Here is a 27423-nt window from a genome sequence, read left to right as displayed (position 1 = left end):
TTTTGATTGCCACTGGAAAAAAGGGGGATGGGTAAGGTAGGGCAATTTAGCCTCCTGTGGCGGAGCGCAAAGGTTCCTACTCCTATCGAATACCACAGCAGGGTTCTTTAACGTGCGAGGAACGTGGCATCTTTCCCAACACGGTGCACCACTATGGTTTGCGGTCAGGTTTTCCGTATTATAGCCTGAGAACCCCAGCATGTAACATGCCAGGGGTACCCCATTCCACCACATGGGGCACACATCACAATTGCTCTGTGGGCAGAGCGCCTAGCCCCCGGCTAGGTTTCTGAGCACTATTTAGTCGCCTTTTACGACAAGCTTAGCGCTGCTGCAGGCCTACTCTTTTAACACCCGGACCTGCACCGGGTACAAAGTTCTGGATCAAACCATAACAAACCTATATAAAAGTGTATCTCCAATTTTAACCAAGTGATTAAAAATGCATATAATGTTTTAATAAACAGACTGTGACTACATATAAATAACCCTGAAATATGTTCCGACGCTCAAGAGGTTCTTGAGTCTTTTTTAACAGATTTCATGGGAGAAACACGTGCTTGTTAAAACTCCCATGTAGAAAATATAAAAAATATCAATTTCAAGTAGTGAAATTAAATAAAGGAATATCTACATCTAATAGTTTTAGATGACACGCAAATACATATCAGTTTGTCAAGGTAAGGTTGTGTTCATGTTTATTAAATAAGAGTTTTAATTAAGCACAAAGTTTTTAACAAATGTAGACTTAAAGTACTCATTGTATATGACGATTAATTCACATCTGAAAAGCAAAAACAGACACTTTGGTAAATTGTACATTGTTTTATACGGAGCTTTATCTTCTGCAGGTGACTGCTAAAGGTGCATAAATTTTTTTTTTTGGCGTTCTGGTTACATTTTAACTTAAATTATTCTACAGAGTACAAATATATATGTGTAACGTACTAACTTTTGGTTCCGTTAACATGTCTGCAGGTCTGCAAACTGTCTTTGGAAAATGACTTTTATCCAGACATTCATGGATTTATGATGGTGTCCATACTACCATTCAATTTGTCAAAATTGATACAAAAATCGGTATCATACAATTTCTACGGGTCCCTAGAACCGGAAGTGGTATATACAATTTTTTTTACAATCTAGGAAGTAGCACATTTACAGAAATTAATATACAAATTCAAACAAAAAACCTGCCAGAATAAGACCAAAAATGACAATAAGCATTTCCATCTTACTTTTTGGAGCATGGACAATGAGGACTTCCGTGATCACGAGGTAAATGCAGCATTTTCCCTAAAATTTTACAGTAATGTTCATTAAATGTAATGCGGAAGCATTTTGATATTCTGCCACTTACTGTGCGCACTGCATTTGTTTATTTGTACGAAATGCTATGAACGTATATCTCACAGTGACCGCTTAATTCTGCCTCACCGAACAAATCTTTATCGGACCAAAAAAATGCAATCCTAACTACATGTATTTACGAGTCCAAGATGGTAAGACAGAACAAACATCTACGGATACTTCATTTTTCCAAATATCATGAAATACTGTAATGTAGGGGATTACACTACATGGTTACCTGGTAAATGTATTATATACTGACATCTGTTATTCAATTTATGTTGAAAATAATCTTTATAAATACCTGTCCTGAATTCTCAAGTTATGATATCTTTTACAAAAGTTAAAATCAAAATGTAAGTGATATAGTTAAATGTTTCGATGAACTACATAGATAAAACATTTAAATTCGTACACTTTTAAAACGGTCACGACAACTTTGGGACTTAATCGCAGTGATCATAAGGAAGGCAAACAAACAAAAAATGCGTGTTCAGGGAAACGTGAAAGAGTAATCTAGGGAACCAAGATTCAAGCGGTAATCAAAATAATGTAATCCAGAGACAAAGACCAGACATGGTAAACAGACATACACAACAAAGAACATAAAGTTACTAAAATAAGACATACAAAGTAACAAAAGCAAATGAGCAACTCGGACTCCACTATAAACTGGGAGCATGGAGCAGGTGCACCGGTAGGGTAAGCGTCCTCTGTATTTCTAGAATCACCCGCCGAGTTGCTCATAAAAAGTCAAGCCCGGGGTACACAAACGAGAAAAGGAAAACTATGATCCGTTGAATAAATCAGTTTTCATGGTGCAGATGGATACACCAGAACGATCCCCGAGTTCATAATGACGACCATAAAACATCTGTAGTGATGACTTCAATCTTGTAGCAACATAACCCTATTCCAGAAGTGAAATCAAGTATGACTACAGGTTTGGTGATATACTGCATCGTAAAATAATTTTGTTTGGATTCAATTATCGTTATTAGCCTATCTATAGTACTTTTCTTGTTGTATTGAAGACAAACGAGGAAAGACAAACCATGAAAATCACTAGGTAATTTTTTTAAAAGAAGTATGCAATTCAAAGTTGGTTCGCTTTTCTCATTTTTAAAGTGTGTTTATGTAAACAGCATGACTTTATACGTTCAATTATTGAAATTGTATAATGTCTTTCCATATACTCGAAATTGTTTGTATTTGTAATGTTCATTATACACTCCTTGAAACGTTTATGTTTCCCATTTTAGCGTTCGTGCATCCGTCGTTCATCGTGCGTTTACACATCGTTTCCGTTCGTTTAAACGCACGATACAAGCGTTCATTTTAATGTACACTGGGATCTTTCGTTTGAACACACGATACGAGCGTTCGTTGAAACGCATGATAGAAGCGTTCGTTTATTTTTGTACTTTGATTGTTTCCTCGATTCAACTGTTATTTTTATATTATTTGCTATTATTAATTTATATATTTTCATTCATTCAATTTTTTTTATTTTCCCTTTCATCATTATTTGTGAACATTATATTTTTTCATCTTTCGTCCATCGTGCGTTAAACGCACGCTGTGAGCGTTCGTTTATCGTGCGTTTAAACGCACGAAAGAAGCGCTCGTTTATCGTTTACCGTTTAGCTTGCGTTTAGGTATCGTGCGTGCGGGAAACCTAAACGTCTCAAGGAGTTTATCATATATTTTAAATACACTTGAAGTATGGTCTGTGAAGGGGTGCGATATAAGATATGCGATATAGATCTAGGGGTGTGATATAGGGTATGCGATATAGGTCTAGAGATGTGATTTTGGGTATGCAATATAGGTCTAGAGGTGTGATATAGGGTATGCGATATAGGGTAGACGATATAACTTTTAACAAATACTTATGGATATACAAAAAAGTTAAATCTATATATATATATATATATATATATATATATATATATATATATATATATATATATATATATATATATATATATATACATATCCCAGTGCAGGCCTGCAGTAGCGCTAAGCTTGTCGTAAAAGGCGACTAAATAGTGCTCAGAACCCTAGCTGGGTTGTGTGCCCCGGGTGGTGGAATGGGTACCCCTGGTGTGGCTCTAATATGGAAAACCTGTACGCAAACCATAGTGGTGCATGTGTTGGGATGCCACGTTCTTCGCACGTTAAAGAACCTAATGTGGTATTCTCCGGGAGTAGGAACCATAGGGCTCCGCCACAGGAGGCTAAATTGCCCGGCCTTACCCACCTCTCCCTATTTTTAGTGGCAATCAAAATTTATCGACCCCATTATCCTTGTGTCCCATCCCATTTTTAATTTCATCATCATTTCAAGTTCGTTTTATCATCCACTTCATGTTCATCGCCTGAAATATTGCTGCTCTGGCGTTAAACCCCAACAATCAATCTCTACTCCATAGCAGCTTCTGTGCACGCTTGTTTGACTGTATCCTTATAAAGTACCATGATACAGTACCATGATGTAATAACATGTTTATTGGAATGTTCCTTGGTTTTTATATATTAACCACTACCCTGGTTGGTACTGCATGTTGTATATCTTTTCTGGTTTTTAATTTCCAGTTATTTTGGTTTGAATGCTGCTGATGCATTTTTGCTGTTCAGTATACTTCTCCATGTAAACCATCTGAAATATTTAGACGTGTTCACTTGATTGCTGTGAAGAGGTTTTTAAGATTCATAGTGCTTGGAAACAGATTATCAAACAAAAAAATATTAAATCCTACCAATTTTTTTCTGTATGAAAATATCTGACATATTGAATATAAAAAAGCAAATATTTGAAACATTTTTGTAAACAGAAGCATTCAATTGGTTACACTTTAGTTCTTAGGCAAAGTAGGAAATATTTCCAAATTTGTTTCTACTAAATTCAATTGTTTGGACATTTGGACTTTCCCAAAGGAAATTAGAGTGGTATATTTTAATCCTTTTTTGGCACGTCATTACACCGAGGAAAAACACTTTTGTATTGTTTCTTAAGATCAGTGTCAATATTAGCACAAGCTGAGCCACGAGAGAAACAGATGTTTAGTCTTACATCAGCAAGATTAGAGCTACTGTCTTACGTTTCTATGCATCTGGAACTATATTTAGACGCATGACTAAACTTGTTCAGGGATTGTAATGGGAGATCCACATGAGTGCGCGAATTCAGAAAGTATTGGATCAAGTTGCATCTTCTCATGACGTTCAGCAAATTTCGATTTTCCATAAATAAGCCTTGGCTTTTCACATTCTTTGCACACCACGGTAAATCGTGCATTCTGTTCAGTGAAGGTAAACTCATTAACACTGTTCAACGAGTCGTCAGTCATTTCATTTGCAAGGGTGTCACCTTCTTCAAACCTCTTTTTGTTGAATTCTTACTGTGTTTGATATTGACAGATTTAACTAAAGTTATCTATCATTTTCATTTGTATCGGTTCCAAATACATAAGGATAAAGTATTTTTAATCATTCCCCTCTTCCTGCAACACTGAGTCTGGTATCCACTCCCAGTGTTTTACTGGATGAAATTGAGAAACCAGTTTAATTCCAGAGGAATCTAAATTTGATATCAAACATATGCACCTGTCAAATGCCATGGCATTGTTTTTTTTCATGGACTTACATAAATGCATACACATACACAGCTACTTCATATCAAATGTTAAATCTGGCATATTATTAACTAGTTTTTTTCTTTACATCAGTACGAGACCATAATCATTGTTCTTTGATAAATCAAATTTTAAATTTGTATGCCATGTATGAGCTTTTGTCATTTGCACATTCACTCCATATCCTTTCTTTTTTTTAACTATTTTTTTTCTTTCCTATTAAAGATATACTAAATGTGAATTCAACGCATATTCGGACATACAGATATTATAAACGTCAATTTCCAATGTCAAAGATTGAAATTGTGAAAAGACATAGTTAGTAAGATTGTTTCTACATTAGAAACAGGAGGATTCAATACAAAACTGTTAGGTTTTTTATTGAACAACAATATTATGGTTACAATTCCTATTGGAAACTCGAAAATTCGAATTGACGATCTTGCTGCAGTGTCATTTCATGTCATCGGATCCACATATCTAAATCATAATATAGATTCAAACTGCTGTAGGTCAAGGTCATCGTTCCAATCGGAATGTCTTTAAGCGCTTTGTTGAATGAAATAATGTTGAAGATACCCGAGGAAACATATAGCTCATTTGAGTTAAGCTAAAGGCTTAATTGGGATCCAAAAAAAAAACCAGATTAATTTGGGGAGGTCAAAACAGTAGTTTAAGGGACAGAAACAATGAAATGTTGCTGATTTGTAAAATAAAACAACTCATGGTTTCTGTTTTTCGAATCCACATCATTTTATTGTATCTCTGTTATGTATTTCATGTACTATTGTACTTATGAAAGTGAAACAAATTTCAATGTTAGAAATTATTGTGACGTAATATTCTCGACCATGATTAAACTTAAATTGTGCTCGACGTCAGGTCAAGCCCATTTTTTCCGACACAGTCGGTATAGTTTCACTTTTTACACTTTGACCTCAATGACGCTCTTCTATGGAAACGCAAGACACCTGATCGCAATTCTGTATCCCAATTGGCCAAATACTGATAACTTAGTGGCGTTCGAAATGAAAACTGTATCGAAAATTGAAATTGTGTGGCATGTGTTATTTTCTTGAATGCAGTAGAGACTTATAAGTAAAAAAAGTGTTTTAATGATAGCGTGATGCTAGATTTTAATGTCATCGGTTTCTTACGGAGAATCCGTTTCGTGATATAAATGTGTTATCATTCCTGTTACATAATTATGTACAGTAAGTCCTTACTAATTAAATTCTCCGATTATACAGAACACGCCATTTTTAGGGTCATATGCTAAAATTAAAATTCATTAATATTTATAATTCTGTTTTCACTGGTCATAGGTGAGCATGGACACGACATGTATAAAATCACAGTTAATTGGAATAAAATGGAATAAAAGCATCGTCCCATTATGTTGATATGTGATTGTTCGAACCTATTATTGCATTTTAGATAAGGAGCTAGGCTGTCTTTAGAAGTATGTGTACTTATGTTTATTGTTTATTTATAATAACAATATTTTTATGCTTACTTAGACCTCAATTTTTCACCCATTTTTTTACTATTTGTGGATATTTTTGTTCTATTTGTACCAACCGATCTCGCACAATAGGCATGGTCATATATATTTGCCCGCATTTATTTTGGTCATTGGCAAAATTATTTCACAAGAATTCCATGTGATTATTTCGGCTAATAATACCAAAGTATTAACAGTGTTATAATTCAAATACGTCCGCTTGCTTGAACAGAAACACATGAAACAAGTACAGTCTAAATAAACAATGTATTGAACTAAAAAAAAATATATTACACATAATAACTGATGACATGATGAACATACGTCAAACAAAAAACAATTAAGCCTAGCAACACAAGCACCCACCAATAAAAAAAAAACAAAACAAAAAAAACAAAAAACAAAAAAAAAAAAAAAAACACGGGAGTGACATCAGGTGCTCTGAAAGGTTAATAATATTGTGACAGAGTTCTCAAAAAAATTTTATGAATCGAGTGTTAACGTACAATTTAGTTCATAATACGTGAATTTAACGTGAAAAATCGCATGAATTTCATTTGGAATACGCATGAATTCGCATGAATTCCACATGAATAATATTTGCTTGTGAATGTTTTAGACTAAAACTTGTTTAAAAGCAAATCAGATTCGGAAATCGTCTTTTAAAATAAACGACCAAATAGACAGATTATTTGTAAAGTACATGACTGAATAAGCACCAAGAAAAACGGAGAAGAATCTCAATCATGAATGTCAAAAAGCTAACCATCATTTTCACTCAGATAAGTCTTCTTTTATTTACAGTGACCACCATTTAATTTCTGCAACACTGGATTATTTGGTTTTTCTCTAAAAGAGTGTTAGGAAACCATGTTTTTCGCCAGAGATATCTGCCAATGAAAGTTTCATTTTAGTGCATGTTAATGAAATTTTAACTTTTTTTACCAGTATGATAAATAGATTCTCCTTCAGTCTTAAGGGGATTACATGATTTCTCCAAAAATTTTAGACTTTAGCCCACGAGCTCTAGCGAGAGCGTTAAAATCTAAAATTGTACTGTCGAGAGTTTGTTTTTCTTCCATATTTACACTGGTCGTGGATATTTGGAGAGCTGACAACAATCCTTTTCTATAGAAACAAAATATTTGACTACGACTTTTTTACATTGAAGTGAAAATAAGGGTAACCATAGTTGCATCATGATTCCAAACCTGATATTTTGTGAACATTGAAGAGTGAAGGCAACGATTACAAAATGATTTCAAAGAAAATCAAATCAAAACTCATAGAAAGAAAAGGAAATATACCATGAGCAACCGTGATTCTAACAATACACTGTTTATTTTATGAATCAAACACACGTATAATGAACACAATTTTGTCATTTTGACAATCATATCAACATTACATTCAATAATTAACGGAAGAATATAATTTTGATGAATAGAATATAACCGTCCCTGTAGCTGATGAAAATCAAATTCTTGATTTCGCCTGTAGATGTTTTGAGGAATAGATGAAATAATCCTTCTCGTCAAGATTATCTCACAATGTGATTGTGGATTGGACAAATTTACGAATTCAAATTATTCTACACTGACTGACTTACGACTTTCTGACCAACTACAAAACATTACGTACTCAAATTAAAACTTCGGAGAGCATCTAGCACGATTATCTCTGACAAGGTCGATGCGTCAACAGTGTTCTAATGCTGTTGTAAGACAAAGAGAATACGACTTGATTTGACATTAACAGGTCAACAACTTCAATAACAGTGTACGAAAAAAAAAACAGGCAGTTGTTAATCAATAGATACCTTAAGAAAATCCAATTGCAGATAAGTGAACAACATTGTTACCTTTTTGAATAAAAGTTTCAAAACTAGATTTGACAATTCGTCTTTGAATGTGTATAAATATCAGTGATGATATACATTCAAAAACCCACTATATTCACTTTTACTTTAATGTAGAAGTTACCAACCACAGAATCACTCTTAGTTTGTCTTTTGTTTTTACTCTTGCGATAAAAATTTAAATGATTATATACGAATCTTTTGCAGTTGCAAGAGTTATCTTTCTTTGTATTTTGTTGATTTAAGTTGGAGTTTGGCACTGTTTGCATTTTACATGCTTAGGACGAGGACGGTTAAGGGACGAATAGCTCTTTAAAAAAATATTTATCCACGAATCATATAGATGTCATTTCTCATCAAGACAAAATAATGAAGACGCAAGCATATTTTCAGGTCGATTATTCTCATTATGCATTTTAAACCAATTATACCTGATTCTTGCACAATTCCAAAGTAGCAAACATGTATAACACTGCCCCTATAATGAGTACAGACAGTTACATTTGTAGCTAAATTTACATACCAGCAGATTTCTTGTCTGAAATTGTGGGAAAACATACTTATGATGTTGTTCGGAACCGAACCGTATGACAACTATGACAGAGTAACAGTATCTCGGTATGTTTGTGTGCCAATTATGTTATGACTTATTTTTCCTAGTAGTTAATCGACTCTCTTCAAACCCTGGTTCTCTTGATTCCCCTTCGTTACTTTCTTTTATCTGTAGATTTAAAATAATGGTTCAACAAACACAAAGGGACAAATGGAGCAATCCTTTGGATTTTATAGTCTCTTGCATAGGATTTGCAGTCGGTTTAGGGAATATTTGGCGGTTTCCCTATCTATGCTACAAAAATGGAGGCGGTAAGTTGTTTCTATCAAGTATTTTATTTTATGTTTCCCTTTCGGAAGCCAGATTTTGTTGCCTATCGCATTGAAATGAAGCACATCTGTAGTTTACGTCAAAGAAATTTGTATTTGACTTTTGAATCAAACCTAAGAATTTCTTCTTTCGATGTATCTTCTCTAGACCACAATAGTTTATTATATATAATGTTGTTAGTCATCAATGATTAACCACTGGGCAATACATGTTGTTAACCAAATGGCCCACACGTTAGAATGAACTTATTTATCATTTCGCAAAAAGTTGTTGTGTACCTCTGAAAACTTCGTAACCTCAGGATATACAAGCGCGATTTAATCAGTAAGACTTATTCTAAATCTCGACAAGGTTGTCTTACTGGTCGCTCCATGTCTATTCCTGATATTCCTCCCTCTTTTCAATACGTCTACTTGAAGATGTAAAGAGAAGGGGATCACTTATTTAATATAATGAACAATAAGTTGATCAAAAATGACGTTTGAAATACCCGCATGTTGGGGTTATTTTGAATTGAATTTAACTAAACCTTTACAGTTAAGAGGATTCATTCAAGAAGATTACAGTTCGTTTGATCATTAATTTCGTTTTTACACCACTTAAAAATAACATAAAAACAAAAAAAATACATAAAAATGAAACGACTGTATTTTATAAATTGAGAAATCATTGCACTTTTGTAATTTTAATTGAAATGTTTATGTTATGTTTTGCTGTTTTAATAAATATCCAGTTTCAATGACGTCAACAATTTTATAATACGAGTTTTAAGTATTGCGTATTGGAATCAGTCGCATTTTCCGCAATGATAAAACATCCAAATAATGTCTGAACTTAAAGTAGATGCATTTCGTCTTTTCCATCAGGTGCATTTTTCATTCCATATCTTGTAATGCTGGTGTTTGGTGGAATACCAGTGTTCATGTTAGAAGTGGCATTAGGACAGTACATGAGTAAAGGGGGACTACATGCTTGGGATATATGTCCTTTGTTTAAAGGTATTTTAATGTTAATTTATTCATTCTTACTGCAATTACACAATCAAGGTAAAGATGAGTTTATTACACATTACAAATTAACGCTAATGTTTGATATTGCATTCGTTATCTTTTTAAGGATTGATTGAGTGATTGTGGTTTAACGCCCGAGCAGCAATATTTCAGCTATATTCAGGTGATGAACATGAAAAGGATGGTAAAATGAACATGAATGATGATAAAATGAAAACAAGAGATGGGACACAAGGATAATAGGGTCGACAAATTTTGATTGCCACTAGAAAAAGGGGGATGGGTATGGTCGGGCAACTTAGCCTCCTGTGGCGAAGCGCAAAGGTTCCTACTCTTATCGAATACCATAGCAGGGTTTTTTAACGTGCGATGAACGTGGCATCTTTCCCAACACGGTGCACCACTATGGTTTGCGGTCAGGTTTTCCGTATTATAGCCTGACAACCCCAGCATGTAACACGCCAGGGGTACCCCATTCCACCACCTGGGGTACACATACCAGTTGTTCTGTGGGCAGAGCGCCTAGCCCCGGATAGGTTCCTGAGCACTATTTAGTCGCCTTTTACGACAAGGTTAGCGCTGCCGCAGCCTATTCTTTTGACACCCGGACCTGCACGGGGCTATATAGTATTCCTTTCTGTCCTTTGGCAAAATCATACGGTTATACTTATTTTGTTTAAATGATGTAAAATTAATAAAATTGTATTGTGAAATTACAAATATGAACTGTAAAAAGGGAGATAATTGGCGGAAAATTTTTCTACAGAAATGTATTAGTAGTGTTTGATTATTTTTAAATATTTTAAGAAAACGGGTGCCGCAGTGACCACCATTTTTTTTGTAATATTAAAGAATATCAGTCAATTGTTCTTAAAGCAACTTTATATGAAATCAGTATTTTAATAGTACGCAAAATAGTGAAAATTCCTTTCAGAATCCATATGAAATGTTGTAAAAAAGCTCAATTTCCTCTATATCAATTTTGGTGACCTGTTTTTTTTTATTAAATACTGAAGTATGTTCATTCAAGATCATCTTCGAGAAAAACTAAGGAAAATATGTCTACTAGAAATATTAGGTATAATCTACCGTAAGGTGAAAATGTCGAACAATGTGAATAAATATAAAAACAGTCATGCAAATATAATTCATCAGAAGAACAAATCTACTTAAAATATGGATTGCAGTGTAACAAAAATACGATCACTCGTGACGAGAACGCTTGAGGATTAAACAAGTTCCGCACACGAGTTAAATCTGTGCGTTGTTCGGTACTCATGATAATAGTTTGGTTATTCACTCTTTCCAATAAATTATCATATTATTATATCTGTTGTAAATTAAAACATTCATATTTTATGGCTTTCAAGTTCCATTATCTTTCAAATTCATCGTTGAAATAATATAAAATACTTGTTAAAGGGTTACAGATTTGCGTCTTAGACGTTATCAATGGCAGAACATAAACGTGTTTGTAATTAAAATGAACCTCTAGTTATCTGATTTTTTTATGTGCTGGAATTCCAGCATCTATCACGTTAGAGAAACGGACATATGATACCTTATTATGTTTAGAACCTTTTCTTATATTTAGGCTTCCAATGCTGGAAGCCTTGGGTTCGACCCCGATCGATTTACACCAAATGCATCTGATTTATAATTGACAGTCACTGTTTCTTCGTCATTTACGCCGTATTTCTATTCTTATCTTCAGGTTGCCAGTGCTGGAAGCCTTGGGGTCGACCCCCGATCAAATTACACTAAAGGCATTTCCTTTAAAATTTCTCCGTCATATACGCAGTATATAGTGAATAGAATGACGATTGGTTGACCCCGAATCAGAATGAATAGTGTGTCCGGGTGGGATGTCATGTCTACCTTGGAGTTGCTGCTTCTGTGAACTTACACAAGGTCTGGCTCAGCGTTTCAGACTAACATCAATCAGGATCTGTTCGTTTTGCCAATCGTTGTCGTCTTAACATATTAATAAACGAACCATCTTAGTACCTTATTTCATAATCAAGCAACTAATATATTTTCAGGCATCGGAGTTGCAACCACTGTAATAGTATTTTTAATGAATATTTACTACATTATGGTAATGACCTGGGCAGCGTTTTATTTCATCATGAGTCTGACATCTACGTTACCATGGTCACACTGTAACAACTCGTGGAATACAGAAAGGTAAAAAATGTAAAACGCAGAGCCATTAACAATAACTAAACTCAATGCTTTTGTTACTATGTATGTATGATTTTAGTTACTTTATGTTTTCTGTTTAGTTTGTCTGTTTTCCATGTCTGGTCTTTGTCTCTGGATTACATTCTTTTGATTACCACTATAACCTTGGTTCCCTGGATTACTCTCTCAAACAATTTATAAATAAAAATACAGCTTGTATCATAGCAATATCAATAAAATGAAAATGTAGTCGGCGCAGTTTCAAAAACCCAATATCAGACAAAAAGAAAGGCGACGAAAAAAACTTGAACCGCATCTAAGGCTATGTAACGTTTTATGTTAAGCGGGCAAAGACAACTCGTTTACTATTTCTGTACCATGAGTCCACCATTCACCAGCGTTACTTCAATTTAGGTCTGTTTTGTCCTTTGAATGTTAAACAGTTTTGTTTCATAGGTGCTATGCTGCAAGCACACTAGGTCAAACCCACTGGAACGCAACCAATACTACGATAGATAGCAATAATACAATAGATTTCAAAACAACAGCAAGCTACAATGCAACGACTGGTTCCGGTAATTCAGTGGATTCTACCGTTGAGTTTTGGGAGTGAGTACTTGATATCCTATTGAAAGGAGCAAAACGGCAAAATAAAATTCCAAAATGATAAAATAAAAAATAGATAATATGACATGGTACGGGTAAAAGAAAGTATACATGATGTCGAAAAAGGGGTTTCCTACATGTTAATAAACTTAAACCCCACAATTTCATGGCGTCATAAGGAAGCGTCCAACTAAATTAGTTAGATTTGATGGGACCAGACTGCTCCGAGGCTAATTGCGGGTATTTAATATTCTTGTATTTGATAAAACCTAAGCTAAGCTTGTCGAAAAAGGCGACTAAGTAGTGCTCAGAACCCTGTATGGGGGCTTGTACGCTCTGCCCACAAAGCAACTGGGTGGTGTGCCCTATGTGGTGGAATGGGGTACCTCTGGCATGTTACATGCTGGGGTTGTAAGACTATAATACGAAAAACCTGTACGCAAACCATAGTGGTGCAACGTTTTGGGAAAGACGCAACGTTCCTCGTACGTTAAAGAACCCTTTTGTGGTATTCTCTCGCAGTAGGAACCTTTGGGCTCTGTAACAGGAGGTTAATTGCCCAACCCTACCCAACTATCCCTTTCTCCGGTGGCAATCAAAATTTATCGACCCTAGTATCCTTGTTCCATGCCATTTTTCATTTCAGCATTATTGCATGTTCATTTTATCATCTATATCATGTTCATCGCCTGGATAGACCTGAAATAGTACTGCTCTGTCGTAAAACCCCAACAATCAATCACCAATCAAAGTATTTAAAAAAACTAAAAATATCAAGTAATTGAAAACTTTACCTTTTAAGTTTATAATGAAAAAAAAATGCAAAAGGATTCTCTGGGGAGAGGATTTTGAATAGGGAATGTTCAATAGGAAAGGGGATGATATATGACGCAGATTGGGTGTTTATACCATTGAAAACCTGTAAATATTATGTTTATAAAAGTTTAATTCTTCTTCAAACACAGTTTCTGCCTCCCGAATGGTTTTATTCTTTGTCTGAATGAGTGAACTTAACGCATTTCTGAATAATGTAGCGCCTTTGCATTAGGTTTTTGTGAAAACTTGGCTGTAGTTGGTCTATTTGTATTTTGTATACAATAGTAAGAAAGCAATGATCGATGTAAGCTTTTCAAGGTTAGTTTTCTGTCAACAAAAGGCCAGTACAACTGTTTTTTATTTTAGGCGTCGAGTTTTACAAATAACTGATGGTATTGAAAATGGTGGAGGTTTAGTGTGGGAGTTGGCTGTGTGTTTGTTTGTCGTCTGGACGGTTGTGTATTTTTCTGCTTGTAAGGGGATCAAATGGGCAGGAAAGGTTAATTTTTCAGTCTGAATTGCGATAATGCATTATGCTTAAGTTAAATTCAAAGCAGATTTAAGTGAAAATTGAAGGGATATGAACACAAACGCGTAAATTTGCAGTCACATTATTAACAAAAACAACAGTAACAGTTAAAAACCTGTCTTTCAAATGCTTAGTATTTCGAATACTACAACATGTTTTTCCTATCAATTTGTATTCCTCATATCTATTGAACAAATATTTACTTAAGGTTGTCAGTACAGCATGATTGCAGTAGTTTTTTTGTTTTAATTCACTTCGGTTGCTTGTTTTTTTTCTTTTTACACATTAATTATTTTTGTTAGTTGTATTTGCTGTTATGTAGATGTATGCTATTGGATATAATTTATATACATGTTTTTTTTAGATTGTTTATTTTACTGCATTATTTCCCTACGTTGTGCTAACAATTCTATTGGTAAGAGCTGTAACATTAGATGGCGCTTCAATTGGAATAAAATATTACTTAACACCAGATTTCAGTCGACTGGTGGACGCTCAGGTATAGTATTATTGGTACCTTATGATTACAACTAAGTCATTCTTATAATAGTTCCGATGCTGCATTTATAATGTGTGCGTATCTTCAAATGTACAATTTTGTTAACTGTATTGACAATAAGGGTTCCAACCAAGGTACAATATGTTCAATGTGTGATGAACACATGGTTTCATTATCAATAACAAATCACTTTGCATTCGGATACAAACCGTAAGGAACACAAATTAAACTTTTGATCTTAGAGTCATTAACAGTCGGATTTCAGTCTGAAAGGCATTGATCTGTGCAAACATGGAAGCTTAAAATATCAGACAACTCGACAAGTACATAACTCGTGATATGTTTACTGGAACAAAACGACCCCAAACCTAAGATAAGTGATATTATATTGATGAGGCCTATTTCTCGCTAATAATTTTGTCTTATTACAAGTTGCAACAGCCTCATAATATATTATGGTGGACAAAGGGTATTGTTGACACCACATAATCAGTACGGGCTAGACTTAATAGTTATACTCTTATGCCATAAGGGAGCAACAATGATATCATGAATACATTTAGCAAATCTCAAATAATCATATACATGTACTTGCTGTAATCGTACAAATTGTATGACGTTTTGTGATCTACGTATGATCTGACTATCACTGTTCTATTTCAAACGATTTTCTGTTTGCTATTATGAAGTTTGGATTGAAAGTTAGTTTTAACAAGCGAGTTTTAACAGTGGAACTCGTTAAGATACTAATATATAGTATAATATAACTCAGTTTAAAAACAATGGTTAAAGCAGTGGTTTGCTGCAGCAATTAATCGTATAACTAGTGTTTGAATTCTAGGGTTAGTTTTTAAAACTTATTCTATCTTTCATTTATGTTTGTATGGTGTAAACTTTTCATACACCGTACACCAGTCCTTACAATTTTATGCATAGTTTACGTTTCAATTATTAAAATACAAAAACAGCTAAGTTTAAAAAGGGTATATCTTTTCGAATATTCAACATATTTTAAACGAATGTTTCATGAATGAAATTTGTCTTTGATAGAGTAATCAAAGGAATCAAGGTTATAGCGGTATTCAAAAGAATGTAATCCAGGACAAAGACCAGACATGGAAAACAGACATACATAACCAAGGACAAAAAGTAACTAAAATCATACATACAAAGTAACAAAAGCAAATGAGCAACTTGGATTCCACTAAAAACTGGGAGCATGGACCAGATGCACTGGTAGGGTAAGCGTCCTCTGCTAAAAATATATTTTAATGTTTTAGTGGTGTTTCAAATTATGTCTGCGATCCACATTCACACCATTCATGTAAAAACTAAAGTAACTTATATTGGTTGTAGGTATGGATAGATGGTGGAACCCAGATTTTTTTCTCTTATGCTATAGCATTAGGATGTATGATTTCTCTTGGAAGTTACAATAAATTTAAGACCAATTTTTTAAGGTACAGTAGGAATGAAAGCCATCTTATATATTATTCGTGTTCATATCTTTTTTATGTATAAATTTTCATTGATAGATGTTGAAATACATTTAAAAATGCAAAGAGTCACTTTTGAAAGAATAAAGATCTCGAGGCAACACAAATATTTAAGTACCAGTCCACAAAAAAATTGGACACTACCAATGGTTGAGTGATTCATGGTGTGAAAAAATACCAAATAAACGATGTTTTTTTTTCAGTCTATATATGGTATACATTCACATGACAATAATCATTTCTGTATTTAGATCCACACTTTTTAGAAAATTATACATAAACTACTGAAACCAACCAAATCAAACCAAAATGAAGAACGTTAAGTCTTGCTTGAAATATGCCAATTTCGTGTACAATCTGTATATTTTTCCATCTCAAACAAACAAATAAAATAGTATGACTGGTCATGTGCTCAGCAACTGTTTCTCAATAAAAACAAAAAAAACAGAATTTGGTGGAGTTTAATATGCATGAATCACCTTCAGTCTGATTTTTATAAAGACTGGTACTTAACATTGCATGGTCATTTAACGTTTCATTCATTATAACAGTTTCAATAGTATAAGTTATTATCACGTAGAGTACATTTTACTATTGCATTAATAATTTAAAAGAATCTTGGTTCTCTCGATTACTCTTTAGAACTACAATTCACAAAATAGCATTATAATGAAAATCATAAATATCGTTTTATGATGAAGTTGTTAGGTTTTTAAAAGAGTCTAATTTAATTCAATTTGGAAGAAACTTGTTGATTGCGTCGTTCTCTTCGAGAAAATCTAGTGATTTTGTATAAACTGGCTTTGTATTGTAACATCATTACATTTAGAACAAGTCATGCAAAAATCAACTGGTTTAGGCCTTTTTACAGTTTTATATACGTGGTTTTTTTTTAATGTAAACTACTGTAAAACAGAATATTCAGTTTTAAGAACAAACAAAAAAAATAAGAGTACCTACATGATTTCGTAAATAATATATGGTTCTTACATGCAAAATAAAAAAAAAGTCAGTATCTAATTTGTCTATTCCGACTTATAATGCGTAAAGTTATATTTTATAGACAGTGTAGTATAATAGCATCAGTTAACAGTGCAACAAGTGTTTTTGGAGGCTTTGTTGTTTTTGCTATACTTGGTTTTATGGCAAAACAACAAAATGTTGAATTAGCAGATGTTGCTGAAGCAGGTTTGTATTAAATACATAATCAGCATTAAGAATTAGGTTTTTGTTGATTGTCCTAGAATGAACCCTGTTTTTGGCAAGGTTTGCTTCGGTGTATATCTTCTTCCATAACTGTATATCAGACAATTGTTTGATTTTCCTCTACTTTCAAACATTAGTATTTGGTTCTAATGCTACTGATGAATCAGGTGTGCAGAATAACGAATTTTACAATGTTTACATGACCGGTATTTTTATTTTGTGTTTTTTGTTTTTGTTTTATTCTGTTCGTTTTTTCATTTATTTTTTTTTATTATTATTTTTTTTTACTAAAATTCCTTGCTGCAACAAGAATGATTCAGTCAGGCATCAAATAACATTTTGATACAGTGTTTGTGGGTAAACGTTTAAGAAAATGTTTTTACGAGACATAGTTTTACACAGTGAGAGTTGTTTAAATCGGTGGTTTATTTTGTTTGCTTTGTTTGGTTTACACAGGATCAAATTATATTTAGACTGATATGATATGAAAATATGAGATGTGGTAGGATTGCTTCTGAGAATGTAATCCATCTAATGCCAAGCAATGAACAATTCTACCGGTCACTGCCGGGTCTTCAATGGTGGACAAAACCAATACCATAATCCAAGTAAACTACCACAACAAATAATGTGAAACTATTTATAAAAGACCAAAATCGATTATATAAAGCGACTTTTAAGTTTTATTGAAAGTAATAGTATGACATATGTGTAAGAATGAAGCAAGATGCTATTCAGAAACATGAAATTGAACAATGCAAGTATCGAAAAGACTGACTGTCATATGTGATGTATGGTGATGATTTATATATACTGAATATAACATGCCAAATTCTGTATCACGAATCGTATCAAAGACTCCTATATCACACCGAAGACCACTGACCCACAGGGTCATATATAGTTCGCGGGTTGACACTGCAGGTTATACAGAATTTGGCATGTCATGTTCATTAAATCATTTTTTAAAACTTTACTTGTTTGTTTGTTTGTTTGTTGGGGTTTAACGTCCGAGCACCAATATTTCACCTATATTCAGACGATGAACATGAAATTGATGATAAAATGAACATGAAATGATGATCAAATAAAAAAGAGGATGGGACACAAGGACAATGGGGTCAACAAATTTTGATTGCCACTGGAAAAAAGGGAGAGGTGGGTAGGGTCGGGCAATTTAGCTTCCTGTGGCGGAGCCCTATGGTTCCTACCCCGAGAGAATACCACAGTAGGGTTCTTCAACGTGCGAGGAACGTGGCATTTTTCCCAACACGGTGCACCACTATGGTTAGCGGTCAGGTTTTTCGTATTATAGCCTGACAACCCCAGCATGTAACACGCCAGGGGTACCCCATTCCACCACCTTTGGCACACAACCCAGTTTTTCTGTGGGTTGAGTGCCCTAGCCCCGGGCAAGGGTTCTGAGCACTATTTAGTCTCCTTGTACCACAAGTCTAGCGCTGCTGCAGGCCTATTCTTTGAACTCCCGGACCTGCACGGGATTAAAACTTTACTTCAAGTGTGTTCTGAGTAGGTGTGTGATACAGGGTATGCGATATAGGTATAAGGGTGTGTGATAATATGTCCAGTGATGTGATATAGGGTATGCAAATTAAGGTAAACTACATATAAATAGGATTTAAACAATCAATTATAATGCATATACAAAAAATGTATATTTCAATGTAAATATATGATATAAGTAAATACCAGTAAGACTTTTTAATCTTTGCAGAAAATAACTTGGAAAAGTTATTATATAACCGAATACAAAAGTGTAACCAATAGCACCAACGCCCACTTTGTACACTAAATAAAAAGCAATATAGGATATTGTTTTAACGACATATTTAAATAGTTAGCTTCCTGTATACAGTTTGTTATTATTTTATATTATTACAGGTCCAGGATTGGCCTTTATTGCATACCCTAAAGGGGTATCCCAGATGCCTCTTGCACCGCTTTGGTCAGCCATGTTTTTCTTTACTGTGTTTCTTCTAGGGATAGATAGCCAGGTTAGTATAAGGTCCTCAGTCATTTAACGACAGATCATCTGAAAACATCGTACCATTCTTCCTTCTTAGAACATGTGCCCAATTTCCTGTACTCACAATATATTAAATCCAACTGAATTGCTCCTCGATATCTTATTCTGACAAAATTGCAAATCCAACCGAATTGCTCCCGTACATTCTATACAAACATTATATTAAATCCGACCGAAGTGCTCCCTCATATCCCATACTTACAATGTATATGAAATTCGACCAGAGTGCTCTCAAAAATCCTGCACGCACAATATATTAAATCCGTCCGAAATACTCTCAGATATCCTATACTCACAATATATTAAATTCAACCGAAATGCTCACCAATATCCTGCACGCACAATATATTAAATCCGTCCGAAATACTCTCAGATATCCTATACTCACAATATATTAAATTCAACCGAAATGCTCACCAATATCCTGCACGCACAATATAATAAATCCGCCCGAAATGCTCTCAGATATCCTATACTCACAATATATTAAATTCAACCGAAATGCTCACCAGTATCCTGCACGCACAATATATTAAATCCGTCCGAAATGCTCTCAGATATCCTATACTCACAATATATTAAATTCAACCGAAATGCTCACCAATATCCTGCACGCACAATATATTAAATCCGTCTGAAATGCTCTCAGATATCCTATACTCACAATATATTAAATCCAACCGAAATACTCACCAATATCCTGCACGCACAATATATTAAATCGAACCGAAATACTCACCAATATCCTGCACGCACAATATATTAAATCCGTCAGAAATGCTCTCCAATATCCTATACTCACAATATCTTAAATCTAACCGATATGATCCCCAATATCCAGTACTCACAGTACATTAAATCCAACCGAAGTGCTTCCAAATATCAAGTACTCACAATGTATTAAATCCGACCAAAGTGCTCTCCCATATCCTATACTCACGACAAATTAAATCCAACCGAAATGTGTCTCCATATCGAGTACTCACATTATATCAAATCTGACCGAAGTGCTCCAAGATGTCCCATTTTCACAATATATTAAATCCAACCGAAATGCTTTCCAGTATTCCGTACTCATAATATATTTAATACGACTGAAGTGCTCCTCGATATCTTATTCTCACCATGTATAAAATTCAACCAAAGTGCTCAAAGATATCCTTTACTCACAATATATTAAAGCCGACCGAAGTGCTCTCCCATATTCTATATTCACGACATATTAAATCCAACCAAAATGCTCATCCATATCGCGTACTCATAATATATCAAATTCGACCGAAATGCTCCACAGTTTCCTTTCTCACAATATATTAAATCCGACCGAAATGCTCCACAGTATCCTTTCTCACAATGTATTAAATCCGACGGAAGTGTTCTCCAATATTCTTTTCTCACAATATATCAAATCTGACGGAAGTGCTCCCCCATATCCTATACTCACAATTTATTAAATCCAACAGAAGTGATTCCCCAATATCCTGTACTCACAATATATTAGATTAAGCCGAACTTCCCCATTTCCCATTAGAAAAACATTATTTCTTTATGTTACTTTTCTGACGGTAAATCAAATTTTAAAACTTTTTTCCTTTAAGGTTGAAGCTTTTTTTTAACGACACATATATTTGTTTTTAACGATACATATACTTGGTTTTAATTACACATATACTTGTTTTTAACGACACATATACTTGTTTTTAACGATACATATACTTGTTTTAACGACACGTATACTTGTTTTAACGACACATATACTTGTTTCGTCAATAGCCGGGAAAAGTCAATAACTAATTTTCCTGCTTTTATAAAATGTGGTTCTGGATTTAAAACAGGTTTTTTTAAGGTCTAAATTGAAAAGTTTTAAATTTTAAAGAATTTTAAAGTAATTTTCGCGTACAAATTTTCTCTTATTTTTGTACCATACCGTATATTATTCTAAAACACACAATTCTCTGTTCCCATTCCAATGCGTCGATGGTTCAAAAATGAATTACATGTATCTGGTTTCCATAGCAACAGCACAGAATTTCATAGTAAATTGTTTAAATGATAAAAATAATAATAATTCTATGACTTTTGAATTCTGACCTTTAATATAATTCGTATGGTACTTATAATGAAACCCCGTTAAATTGTAAGCTATGATACATTGTACTACAGAAGTTTTGAAAAAGTTAAATAGAGATTTTGCAGACTAATGCTATTGCAAGTGTCGAGATAAACCGTTGAGAGCATTGCTTACCTAGAAAGTATAAAAGTGGTAAACATACATCAAGGCATGTTATAAAAATATAAATGATTTATAACATAGATTGTTGCTGCTGAGGGCTTTTTAAGCAACGTTATGGATTCGTTGCCTCGACGTTTCCTGAAAGAAAAATATAGAATGGTAGTGACCTTAATATACTGTATAATTAGTTTCCTGTTCAGCCTGAGTATGGTATCAAGGGTGAGTATTAGATTATAAAAAGTACATGTAATGAAAATAAAACCATTGCTCATAAAAACTCTGTTTTTTTGTTTAGAACAAAGACAGAAAAGGGTTAACATAAGTTTGAAATTAAATGATCTTGAAATGAGTTGATTGATTGATTGGTTCTTAACGCCCAAGCATCAATATTTCTGCCTATATCCGGGCGATAAACATGATACGGATGGTAAAATGAACTTGACAGGATGATGAAATGGAAAATAGGACGCAACGGCAATTGGACTGACAAGTTTCTATTGCCATTGAAAATTAGGAGAGATTTGAAGGGTCGGACAATTTAGCCTCCTGTATCGAAGCCAATGCTCCCTCTTCTGTCCAATACCACAGGGTTAACATAAGTTTTAAATTAAATGATTATGAATTAAATTGATTGATTGATTGGTTTTTTAAACGCCCAAGCATCAATATTTCAACTATATCCGGGCGTGGATGGTAAACTGAACATGAAATGATGATGAAATGAACAATAGGACGCAACGACAATAAGACTGACGAGTTTCCATTGCCATTGGAAATTGGGATAGATGGGAAGGGTCGGACAATTTAGCCTCCTGTATCGACGCCAATGCTCTCTCTCCTGTCGAATACCACAACGGGTTTCTCTAACGAGCAAGGAATGTGGCATTTTTCCAAAAACGATGCGCCACTGTGAGTTGCAGTCAGGTTTTCCGTATTATGGCCTGATGATCCCATCATGTAGCATGCTAGGGGTACAAAATTCCACCACATAGGCCTCACAACCCGGTTGCTCTGATGGCAGAGCGCCCTAGCCCCGGCCAGGATTCTGAGCGCTATTTAGTCGCCTTTCATGACATGCTAAGCACTGCTGCAGGCTAATTCTTTTGCCACCCGGACCTTTCAGGGCGATTTGAAATAAAAAGCTAACAAAACCTGACTAAGCGAGTTTATCAATTCAATTGTATATTTTTTTTACTGTATCTCTTCTTTTGCTGTTGATGATTTATCAACATTATGTATCAGATATCACTGTACACTGAAAATTATAAGATGCCTATTAACACTTGATGTACAAAGTTATCTTTTTCCTCTCAATTCATCTGGGTAGTGAGTACAGGCACTTTTAGAGGAAACGTATCCCATTCTTCAACGAATTGAATCACAACTAAAAACTAAAAGATACGGAAAGGTTTTTTTGTCCTCTTGTTTCTTTAAATATCAATCAATTACACAATCAACGATCCACTTATCAATCAATCAATCAATCGAATGTCGTTTTTTAGGGAGGAATGTACATCTTCCAATTATTTGACTACTATTCTGCCAGTGGTATGGTTCTATTGTTCATCTGCTTCCTTGAGTGTATTGTAATCGGATGGGTGTTTGGTAAGTTTTATTTTATTAACATTTATTACTTTATATTGAGGTTAAGGGTATATAACTTATATTCTTGTTCATATATCAATAAACGCGCAGAAGAAGTTTCTTCGAAATATACAAAATCCAGTTTCCACAAAACTAAATAAATTATATTATTCTACAATTACTAAGGCTGTCGAAATAAATGGCTCATTTAGTTTTATTCTATTATTTTCGGGGGCTTACGAATGAAACTCATATCTACTATGAAATTATTATTTCAGGAGCTGATAAGTTCTATGATGTAATTGAAATGATGATAGGGTACAGGGTTAATAAACTCTTGTACTTCTGTTGGAAGGTTTTTACACCCATTATAACTATGGTGAGATTATTATACAAAATTCAACAAGATGCATACAGAAAACGGCTGTTTTGAAGTCGAAACAAAAAATATCCAGCGATTAAGATTTGATATTTTGTCGAGACGTCAAAAACTTACGTTATTCTTTTTTATCGGTTACGTCATGGTCGGTGTTAGATGACGTTATCCTTGGAAATTGTCGATCTTTTTTAGTATCACGGCATTTGCTAATAATAGGCAGTAGAAACAATGGAAAATTGATACAGTTGCCGATAAAATATGTTATCGAATTAGATAGTTTATGGTTACAACTATCGCGTCAAATTTTGGTGGTTTTACAGTTCTTGTGGGGACCAATGTGGACATACGAGTCATATTGGCCACAATTGTCGAATCATAATTTGCTGTCATTTCCAAAACACTCAACTCTTAAACAGCAATCAGTACTATTTTTGTTGAAAACACAAGAAAATATGAATAATTCCTGACAATATGCACATATTGATCTCCGTATGGTTATCTAATACTCCATTGAATATTATAACCTTCCTGCAAGTCGTAATGGAGGAGATGCGGACAACGCATCATATTATTACTCATCGTATTTCCTGTTAAGAGTGTGTCAGGGTGGGAGATGGGATTGTGATATTCGGGACGAGTGTAGAGAACGTAGATAATGTATAATAGTAATTGAGAGTTGAGGAATGATGATATTGGGAAAAAATATTCTGGTATGAGAAATGATGTATTAGGAAACAATATACTGGTATGAGAAGTGGTGTATATGGCAATGACAATAGAAATTTGAACAGGGTAGGACAGCATGAGTTGCTAATACGTATTATGAAAGGACTTTAGATCGTGGACACTAATTTTCGTGAATAGGGGAGAAACACAAGTCCGTGGATTCTAGAATTCGTGGTTTTGAGGTTTTTTAGTATCCACATCAATGAAAATCTTTCCGTTGGGAACCAAAATTCGTGGTTTGGCCTACATACGAAAACCACGAAAATTGGTACCCAACGAATAAAAGTATTTTCACCAAATCAAAATATGATGTTCTTATTAAAACAATCAAAAGATTAATTGAAAAGGTATTAATTGGTGTTGTAATTATGGAACACGTTATTATATGGGATAATGTTGAATTTGATGATAGTTCAAATCAATGCATTTTGTTTAATTGATCACTTTCTCGTAGTTGAATTTTTTTTTTTTTTTATAATTTTACAGGGAATCCTGCTGTTCCAGATCGTATCTTTTGTACCCTTAACATATAACAAGACCTATATTTATCCTGACTGGGCTCAGGGCTTCGGGATTTCACTTGCATTGGTGTCCATGCTTTGTGTTCCTGTTTATGGTCTATATAGATTTTGTATAGAGCCAGGAAGCTTTTTAAAGGTGATTTAATTAATTTCGTTTTGTTGATAGAAATACCCAATAAATAAATAACAATCTTTGACATGCCAGGTTCCATGATAAGCAGACATAACACGAACATGTCTTTACGAAATGGCAAATGTTAACCATGTCAAAGCTTGCATACGGGCGGCTGTAATTTGTTGTTTTCATTTTCATTTTTAAAACATATTCAATACATATTGCAGAAGAGTAAATAAGGTAAGAGTAATCAAGGGAACCAAGGTTATAGCGGTAATCAAAAGAATGAAATCCAGGGACAAAGACCAGACATGGAAAACAGACATACACAACAAAGAACATAAAGTAACTAAAATCATACATACAAAGTAACAAAAGTAAATGAGCAACTCAGACTCCACTAAAAACTGGGAGCATGGACCAGGTGCACCGGTAGTGTAAGCGTCCGAAGTTATGGAGTGTTTTTATCAATCAGACAATATAGGTGCAAAAGTATAGGAAAAAACAACACTTTGATATTGAATTTCTTACGACTTGCACCTTCAGCATTAAAGAATAAAGGCAGTAGTTTGTCATTTGGGTAAAAGTATTTATAATTTCATTAAAACGCACTGCAAATAAACATCTGAAAGGAACATATCTCTGTAAAAGACAAATGTACAAACATAGATCAAATAGCAGTAATTTTAAATAAAGAATACTTCTTTATTGAATTTGTATTGTAAGATTTTAAATTGTCGGGTTTTTACATGTAAATTAATTTTTTTCTATTTCTTTGCCCGACTCGTACAAAGACTTGTACTTTCAGACCAACGATGTAATATGAAACATGGCTTGAGAAAGAGAATTATGTTACTGTCCTATATGCAAATACAGTGATACCTCTCTAAACCGAACTCATTGTGGACTTTAAAAAAATGCTTATTCATGTGTTTGGTTAACAAAGGTTCTAAGTTCATTTAAACTGGTATAAGAGCAATCACGTACCAGTAGGGTATGCGTCCTCTGCTTGTCTAGAGAAGAAAGAGGAAAGGAAAACTATGACACGTTGAACAACTCGGTCCTGATGGTGCAGATTGATACACCGTAACGAACAACTCGGTCCTGATGGTGCAGATTGATACACCGTAACGATCCACGAGCTCATAGAAATAGACTTTGAAAGGTGACCACTTTAGACAGGTGTTTGGATTATTCAGTGTTCGGTTAAGGTTGTATTGTAACACAGTAAGTAGTAAGTAAAACCTGATTGTAACAATTCTCTTGATTTGCCAAGAATAAAAATAATAATGAATCCTGCAATGCTAAGCTCATATCCCAAATAACCGGGCTTATAAAATTGTATACATACCGCTTCTTTCTTTACAGAAATTAAAGAACGCTACAACACCAGAATTGGAACCACATCAGATTCCCCAAAAGTGGAAAGAAAATTCTAAATATGCAACATACACAGAAATGACTTGCAACGTAATTGATACAATAGTTACTGACAAATTATTGATCGAATAAAATTGTTTTAGGACATTTGGACAAACGGAAACAATTTACCTCTGCCTATTTTATCAATAGCCGAAGAAATGACACTAGATAAGACTAGATACACTATCTTATATAAGAATTTTGAAAATACTGTATCATATTCTAAACTGCATGAATTTATAATATTTAACACTTTTATCGCAGACTATGTATTAGATATGCTAGGTCGGTTTGTATATTTTTGTTTTGCTTCTATGTCCGTTTTTCTTCGTTTCGTCATTTTTAACTTTTTGTGACTTAAATTGGATCAAGGTTATGTTAAGCGACACACAAAGATTAAAATGACCAATAAATGGAAAACAATATGATTCATTATTGTACATTATATTATTTTCTGCTGCATGGAGATATTTACATGATTTCTATTTTCGTCTTTCTATAATTCACATAACAAGGAAGATCCAAATAATTAGAAAAGAATGATACACTTGGAAAACGAAAATAAGTCTTTATGATTAAAGTGAATTACTTTTTTAAAAGGGATTTTTTAATGAAATGCATGAAATTTATAATCATTAAACTCTAATCCAATTACATTCTATGAGCTAATTTTGGAAACTATTACGGAAAGGTCTAATTTGCGATTTTATACATTTCTGCTATATTTCATAACGCTGTGATATTACACTATTCTACAATATCAGATAACACTGTGATATGTTACAAGAGTAATCAAGGGAACCAAGGTTATAGCGGT

The 27423-nt window shown here is 34.0% G+C and overlaps 1 protein-coding gene across 6 annotated transcripts; it reads left to right on the top strand.

The window, feature by feature from the left end:
• Window positions 1–528: 528 nt before the first annotated feature.
• Window positions 529–27029, top strand: LOC148601234 (sodium- and chloride-dependent taurine transporter-like). 6 transcript variants are annotated; one of them, XM_088555748.1, is made up of 14 exons: window positions 3958–9214; window positions 10100–10231; window positions 12286–12430; window positions 12884–13036; window positions 14216–14348; window positions 14743–14877; window positions 16234–16337; window positions 17437–17561; window positions 19482–19594; window positions 21941–22078; window positions 23362–23464; window positions 23722–23822; window positions 25035–25205; window positions 26553–27029. In XM_088555748.1, the coding sequence occupies exons 1-14, from the start codon at window positions 8971–8973 to the stop codon at window positions 26694–26696; spliced, it is 1941 nt and encodes a 646-aa protein (XP_088411874.1). In that variant the 5' UTR covers window positions 3958–8970; the 3' UTR covers window positions 26697–27029. The 6 variants fall into 6 exon arrangements, with proteins under 6 accessions (XP_088411875.1, XP_088411879.1, XP_088411876.1 ...); XM_088555749.1 differs by lacking the exons at window positions 3958–9214; window positions 10100–10231 and adding an exon at window positions 529–680; XM_088555753.1 differs by lacking the exons at window positions 3958–9214; window positions 10100–10231 and adding an exon at window positions 535–680 and having other exon boundaries at window positions 11958–12430.
• Window positions 27030–27423: the final 394 nt, after the last annotated feature.

This window comes from Perna viridis, chromosome 12 (genome assembly GCF_037379345.1).
Source record: "Perna viridis isolate PV_CMFRI_1.1 ecotype Kerala chromosome 12, ASM3737934v1, whole genome shotgun sequence".
Lineage (NCBI taxonomy): Eukaryota > Metazoa > Mollusca > Bivalvia > Mytilida > Mytilidae > Perna > Perna viridis.
This window is presented reverse-complemented; position numbering and strand designations above follow the sequence as displayed.

Excerpts from the sequence above, each read along its gene's own strand:
- LOC148601234 (XM_088555748.1), top strand. The coding sequence starts at position 8,971 with ATGTTTGTGTGCCAATTATGTTATGACTTATTTTTCCTAGTAGTTAAT. Across the intron at positions 10,232-12,285 it reads TATATGTCCTTTGTTTAAAG|GCATCGGAGTTGCAACCACT; the intron begins GTATTTTAATGT and ends ATATATTTTCAG. Across the intron at positions 17,562-19,481 it reads AGCAGATGTTGCTGAAGCAG|GTCCAGGATTGGCCTTTATT; the intron begins GTTTGTATTAAA and ends ATATTATTACAG.